At 47.3% G+C, this 7477-nt stretch overlaps 1 protein-coding gene across 1 annotated transcript in view; it reads right to left on the bottom strand.

Annotated features, from left to right (window-relative positions):
• Nucleotides 1-277: 277 nt before the first annotated feature.
• The window catches only part of SYN2 (synapsin II), a 180249-nt gene continuing 173049 nt past the window's right edge, over nt 278-7477 (bottom strand). The window contains exons 12-13 of the mRNA XM_019645999.1: nt 4070-4319; nt 278-1208 (exon numbers count right to left, since the gene is read on the bottom strand). Coding sequence (XP_019501544.1) covers nt 1073-1208; nt 4070-4319 — 386 coding nt within the window. The 3' untranslated portion in view covers nt 278-1072. The remainder of the gene's footprint in view (nt 1209-4069; nt 4320-7477) is intronic.

Genomic DNA, 7477 nt, shown 5'->3' with positions numbered 1-7477 from the left:
TGAGTTACTGAAGGAAGTCCAGCTGTCCTAGAGGAAACTGATTCACTGGGAAGGTGTCAGGAAGCCTCGTCTAAAGCAGCATCTAATGCAGCCATACTCTCATCCACTTGGAAACAATCATACACCAACAATCATACTCACACTTCACACACATACTGACACAGCCTCACCCTCCTAGACTTTTCCCTTCCCTACACTCGCAAACACACACACATGCCTCATGTATACTCTTTCAGTCAAAAGGGTGGCTTAGGGGAGACCTCATGGCTCAATCAAATGCCGATTAATGCTGCTGCTTTTATTACACCAAAGGTCTTAACATTTATTTGGAGATGAACACAGAACTTGGTATACTGCTGTTACAGTGGCATGCATTCTCTACAGTGCAGCTTCAGAGCTCAAGATCACTGCAGCGCGCACATAAGAACCGCACTGCAGCGGAGGGAAAAGGGGAAAACGGCAGATCCTTGTTCTCTCCAGTATCAGTGGACTAAAGGTGCTTCACCACGACAGCAGCAGAGGAATCTCGTGTGCTGGGCAGGTGTTTTAAACAGCTAAACAGGTGTGACAAGGGATCTAGGTGTGGTAAGTTCCTAACACTTAGAGCCAAGAGTATTTTTGGATACGTATATATACTCCCCAAACAGGCAGCACTGACTATAAGGGGGGTCGAGGGGCATGCTTAGCACTGCATCTGAGCTAAGTAAAGCTACCAGGAGTCCTCAATGAAGCGAATCCTGGTTTCATGAGGAAGAATAAGACATGATGGCACTTTCACAATAAGGCCACTAAACTCACAGCGAACGATGACCTCAGAGGAAGCTCTCGGGACTACAGGAAAGCAGCTCTATCCTCTCTGATGTCAGGTGCCCCTTGCTGGTTAGGCACCTGTCCTGAGACCTTCATATGTTCCTTTCTGAGCTGTACGATATCACTTAGCACAACGGAGCAGAGGAAGGGGCCACACAAGTCAAGGTCATGGGACATCACCACCAAGCATGGCTGAGTGTTGTTGGCAAATGTCTCGGATGCCTTCCCCCGTTGGGCCGGGTGCCCCCGTGTGTCTGGAGAGCTAATCTGAAAAGAGGCTGGCAAAGGACTTCCTCAAGCTCCGGATGGTCTCTGCTTTGGCTTCATCCTCATTGGCTGAAGACCGGAAGAAGGAGGACTCAGAGAAGCTGAAGGCATTTGTCAGGGACTGCGACTTGCTTCAAGATAAAAACCAGAGAGAACGTGAGAGGGTGGTGCTCCCAGCAAAGCAGGGAAGGACGATGACATGAGGATATACAACCAGAACCCCCACTCCCACCCCAGGGAGACCAGGGTTATAGAGGAAAGAGCCAGCAGTGGTTGTGCTGCCAGGACCCTGGGAGGCCCCTGTGCTATTTTCTTCACCTTCAGTGCTGCTAAAAGAGGAAATGATGGGGCAGCGAGTGAGAAGGGAAAAAAAAGAGAAAGAGGGAGAAGGGAAAAAAGAGAAGAGAAAGAAGAAGGGAAAGAGGAAGAAGGGGTGACTCAAAGTATGTTTCTTTCATTAATGCCAAAGGGCCTGCAGGCTAAATTGCAGAGGCCCTTGGTAAGTACTAATCTAGGAATCTCACACCCTTCCCCTCTGATGACATGAAGCAACTAGGGGCCATGGACTCTTGCACTCTCTTTTCTATTAATATCAACTGTTAAATAATGGAGCCAGCATCAGAAGACCTGGGTCAAAGTCTTAGTTCTGCCACTCACTCACTCTTAACCTTAGGCAAGCCATGTGCCTCTCTGGTACTTGGTTTCTTATTTGCAGTATGTAGATGTTTGGTAAAACGATCTTTAGGCCTTTTCAGCTCTATTTTGTTTTTTTCTTTGATTCCAAAAGAACCTTTTGGCTTGGCACAGACTCTAATGCTCAGTTTACCTGTTCTTAAAGAGGATGTAACCACCCTTTGCAGCCTTGCTCAGAGGAGCCCTAATATGACATCTGTGGGATTCAGGGTGTCAAGGGGCAAGAGATACAGTCAGCCCTTTGCATCCACAGATTTAACCAACCACGGATCTAACATATTAAAAAAAAAATCCCAGAAAGCTCTAAAAAGCAAACTTGAATTTGCCAAACCAAGCACTACACTGAATCCATGCAAATAAAGATGTGTAGGCATACCCTGCGGTAGCCTATATGCAAATATAGGTTATATACAGATTCTGCACTATTTTATATAAGGGACTTGAGCATCTGTGGAGTTTGGTATCTGCAGGGGGTCCTAGAACCAGTCCCCTGTGGATACTGAGGACAACTGTACATATCAGGCCTATGCAAGGTTATTTGGCAGTTTTCTAATGAAAAAACCCAAATCACACTCATTTTAGGGACCAACTTTTCCCTTGAGAGATTAGTGATTCAGAGAGAAAAACTGTGAAGGCAAGAAGGTGGAGGGGAGGCCGAGCCCAGCACTCCAGAAGAGGACATGAGGTCTGGTGTCTCCAGTGGCCCATCTTCTCTCCTCCTTGACTTCTACTGTGTCTCTTTCCTCCTGGCTCCTGGCTCCAGTGCTCTTCTCCAGGTGTCTGAGAACTCCCAGCCCTCCTCTAAATTCAGGGTGCAGCCCCAGAAACTCCCTTCTACAGAAGTGTGCGTGAGCAGTTTTTCTCATCCTGCAGTGACTGTGAACAGATGCCCTGCCTTTCGTTCGGGCTGGGGATGAGCCCCAACACGCTGGTCTCTGGAAGAGGGGACTCCTCTGCACGCACAGGCTGAGGGCACCAGATATAAGCCTCCCGCTTGTCATCGAGGCTGGTTCTATTCAACAACTTCAGCCCAGAGGCAGTGACAACCCAAAGATCTGCCTTCAGACTTAGGCCAGTGCTGGCTAATGAGAAGGTAGGAGAGATTAAAAAGTCACTATGCAGAAAAAACTGGAGTGAGGGGGAGGTTATGGGACAAGTGAGATATGAAACATGCCACTGGCCAGAGCTGGGAAGCAGGAGCAAGTGGTGTTCCTCCTGTCATGTAGCACTGAAGACCCAGAGAAAGTGGCCATCTGGACCACCTGAGCCCTAATCCTAATTAGCAGAGTGGCTTTGAACAAGAAAATTAATCGAATCCTCTGAGCCGTGTTTTCTCATCTATGCAATGACTAGACTATCTCTAAGTGGATTGTTTGAGTTCTAAAATTCTACGGCCCTCTTTTCTTCCTCCCTGAAGATTCTCATCATTTTACTCTGAGAAGCATGGATGGATCTCTACCGTTTCCCCAAGGCTACAGCCGTCTGTGCTGACAGTGCAACAGAAAGCTGTTTGAGAAAATCAAAGAGAGGCATCTCTGGTTCTGGGGGAGAGGGCAGAACTGACCACCATCCACACCCAGGTGCTGTCCCTCCTCCGTCCAGCTGTACTATTTCCTAGAGGTCCTCAGTTCTTCCTCAGAAGCAGGACAGTGTAATGGGGACTTTTAGGGTGATTGTTGGGAATGAGGGAATGGGGTCTTCATCTGGGCCCTTCTCTGATGACCACACCAGAAACTGACCTCCTTCCAACAAGGCTGAGGGTAAAAAGTTGAAATGGATTTAACTACTTCCCCCTTTTCCTTCTGGGCAGCTTTGCTGATTGCACACCCTAAACTGTGAGTCAGAGGCAGGAAAGAGAATTTTTTTTTTTTTAATTTTTAGAGAGAGAGAGAGAGACACACACACACACACACACACACACACACAGAAAAGGAATGGAAAAAAGAGTAGGAGACAGGATTTTTAAAAACACACACAAAAAACCCTAAGCTAGTATAAGAATAGGAGACAGGTGGTAACTCTGTTTTATTGCCACTCCCCAGGAGAAAGGGGAGGGTTTGACCTTCTAGCTAGATCTTAGATTTTTCACTTCCCTCTTTCCTATGCTCCCCAATCAACCCCAAACAGGCCCCCAACCAAAAACCAAAAAAAACCTAAAACCAAAACCCAAAAAAAACCCCACAAAAGTATCTGCAGGAGGAGGCCTGACTGAAGGTGTTTTCTAGCAGCTCTGGAGCCCAAGGCCCGCGCGGAGGGGCAGGAAGAGGGGCGGGGAGGGAGCTGCTGAGTCGTCTCTTACTTGAGCTGTGGGTGAGGCTGGGGCTTCTGTGGTGTAGCAGCCGGGGGCGGCTGGGCCTCTGCCAGGGAGCTGCTGCTGGAGGGTGCATCTCCGTGGGTGGTGGGGCCGCCCGGCCGAGGAGGAGCCGAGGAGGAGGAGGAAGAGGAGGAGGAGGAAGAGGAGGAAGGTGGCACTGATGGTCCAGGGGGGAGCCGGCGTGGAGGCAGCACCTTGCCTGGGGGTTGCATTCCTTGGGGTTGCCCAGGGCCCCCTAGGTTTAGTACAAGAAAAACTTCATAATTTAACCATATCAAAGGGTTTACTTGTTAGAATCTATGTTTCAAAGGGTGTGGTTAGTTAATTACTTCAAGGATAAGCTCTATTACAAGAAGCCAACCGAGGCTCTGAGGGACTCCAGAGCCAGTCCCTGGCTGCCCTCCTATGTTGCCACTACTGGCTTCTCCTTAGAGACACAGCACCTCGGTCACAGCAGAAGTCGGGAGGACAGGGAATAAAACATGCGGTGACCGGCCGCCATCAGAGCTAAGCTCTCATACAGAAGACCCCACTCCCCTTCCCCAGAGGTTCCTCAGGTACAGGCCAACCTGCCCCATGTTTACTGGAAGGTCTCAAGTTCCACACAGCAGACAGTACAGGGTGGTGGAAAGACTGGTCTGGGAATCAGAAAACCCAAGACAGAGTCAATTAGTGACTCCTTGAACAAGTCAGGAAACTTCTCTGGGCTTCAGTGTTTCCAACCATAAAACTGTTGCAAAGTAAGTCCTAGTTTTAGTTATCTTTCAAGATGGTAGTGTTTCAAAGATGATAATGGATGAGAAAGGTCTTCAAAAAGTATTCCGTGCTTTACAATTATTGCTGATCACTGACTTACATTATTTTTATGGAGCTGGCCGTCTCCTGCCTAGTTGCATCTGATTGCCCACCCCACCCTGCCAGGGCTTCCTTTTTTAGCATTAGCTCATGCTCATGACTGGGATGAATCTTCTGTTTCCAGGTACTCTTTTGCCTCTTAGTAGCATCCTCTGGGGCTTTAGTCCCTTTCAGGCAAGTATGGTGAAATTCTCTAGAAATTCAAGCCCCGTTTTCCCCTGGGGATGTTTCGGGCACCATCTGGCACAGAAGAGTCCCTCCAAAGAGGACCAGAATACCTTTCTCCCAGCATGAGACAGAAAACCATCTAGCTGCCTGGAGAGAAAAAAGGCCATCCTTCCTCTGGGGGCTGATACGCAGCAAGTGTGGTACCACATTGCTCAGATTTTGCTGAGGGGGTTCCTACACTCATAAGTCAAAAGATGTCCCCATCAGCACATATGGACTAGTGGAAATGATGCCTAAGGGCCTGGAAGATACAATTTCTCAGTCTCAATCCCAGAGGCCACACATCCATGGGCCTACTGGAAGGAGAGGGCTTATAGAAATTCAACAGCAGCTAAGAGTTAGTTGTGCTGTAACTCCGTTTTCTAGAAACACCAGAACACCTGTACCCTCGGGAAAGGCAGAGTTCTATGTCTACATCACTGTGCACCCATGACTGTCAGCCCACTTCCCCACTACATGGCACAGGCTCCACTTTATCATCAATTACCAATTAATACCAGGGTTAATTACAGATAAATACATAAATGAACAAATAAATGGAATTCTGCATGTTTAAGAAGTTCCAAGTTCAAATTAGATAATTAGTGAAGATGACAGATGAGCATATTATTTCATATTAACCAGTTTTTGCCTTTTCCAAAGTTTGGCACCATTTGTTTCAGCATTCCCTTATAAAGTACTGCAGGTTGATAGCTCAGCATCTTGTACCAGAAATCTGAGTGCTTTCCCACCTCTACAGAGATGCTTGAATATCCAGAAACTTTACAACTTAACACTGAAGACAGATATAACTTTTCCTTTATTGCACATTAAGCTGTACAAGAGTCACAAAAAAGAGGTACTTCAATCACACTTCCAGCATTGGCTGAGGTTTTCCCAGCTGGATCGGTACAAAAAAAGGGGACAACATGAGAAAAGAAATGGGTACAAAACACCTGAACGGCAATCCTATACTGTGACATGGATGTCCCCCAGGCCACAGAGTTGTCCCTTAGCATGCTGCCTGAGGGCACATGACAGTCAGGTTATGCTGTCTGCTTGTGTTTGGCAGTTTCTCCCCCACCTGAGAGACCTTGGCTGACACGACCTTGGAGCCTGACTAAATTCAAATGGTAACTTTGTATTTATGGTTCACAAATGTCACGTGAAAAGCACCTACATGTTCACACTGGTAACATGCAGAGAAGCAACACCACCATCAGCTCACCACTTGGACAAAAAAATTAAAATAAATAAAATGTATCCGTCCATTCTGGGAAATGTTGCTTTATTCCTTTCTATCATTTCATCAGATGGGGGGGTGGGGGAGTAGGGGTGTATTTAAGGACCTGATTCTTATGCAACCCACCTGGACGTACGTAAATGCAGACATGTATATATTTACAATAGACCGACTACCATCATCATCTACAGGAGGGATTACAGACAAGAACATTCGCTCTCAGTGCATTTCCCTGTAGCCTCAGAATTTGCCAGCAACCAAAGGAGAAACCAGGGCAGCGCCCCTTGACACACCAATCACGCTACATACTAGCAACACCAGTTATTCCTCAGACCCGGCGACCTGGAATGGGGACGTGTTGGTATAGAAGCAAGAGGGAATGTACACGTAGAGCCAGGGCAAACTGCTGGCATGAACTCCCATGGACCATGGTGCTAGAGGAGGCCGCCTGGTGCCCATACCCAGCCTGTCCAGAAGATGGCAAGATGAGGCACTGAGCCAGAGGCCTGGTTTAATGAACAACCTCATTGTTACCCTGGAGCTGTGTGTTGGAGGAAAGAGAACTGGTGAGGGTTCTTGAAGAACCACAGCTGTGCAGCCTCTGCTCCAAACACACACAAGCTAAACTCTGAGACAGTTCTTACCAGGAAAGATCAAGCTCTTCATTGTCTGGACTCCGGAGGGCTCTTTTAACAGCTGAAAACTAAAGGAAGAGTCCCCCCTAAGAGTTCTGTAGGCAGTGTACCCACTCAAGTGAAATGGGGCATTTTTGATTTGGTCTCGTGTTATCATGCCTCAGGAGAGGCCAAGGGCAGAATGGCTGAATCCTTCCTGGACTTTCAGTAGTTCCCTGCATTCTATGTCCAAAATTGCTAAAAAATCATCTCTGTACACAGGTCAAGCTCTGCAGAATATGAAGCAGAATTCTCAAGTTCTACAGAAGTGCACACATGGCCAATTCAGAAAGGGCAACAAAGAAGAAACAACTTAAGGGGACTGAGATCAACACGCAGAAAATACAAGTTCACTTTGATATTGCACATCAGCGGCCCCATTTTTTTTGTCTAATCTCATAGCTTATTAGTTAA

Source organism: Hipposideros armiger, unplaced genomic scaffold (assembly GCF_001890085.2).
Source record: "Hipposideros armiger isolate ML-2016 unplaced genomic scaffold, ASM189008v1 scaffold_96, whole genome shotgun sequence".
Lineage (NCBI taxonomy): Eukaryota > Metazoa > Chordata > Mammalia > Chiroptera > Hipposideridae > Hipposideros > Hipposideros armiger.
The sequence above is the reverse complement of the archived record's forward strand: the minus strand, read 5'-3'. Positions and strand labels throughout refer to the sequence as shown.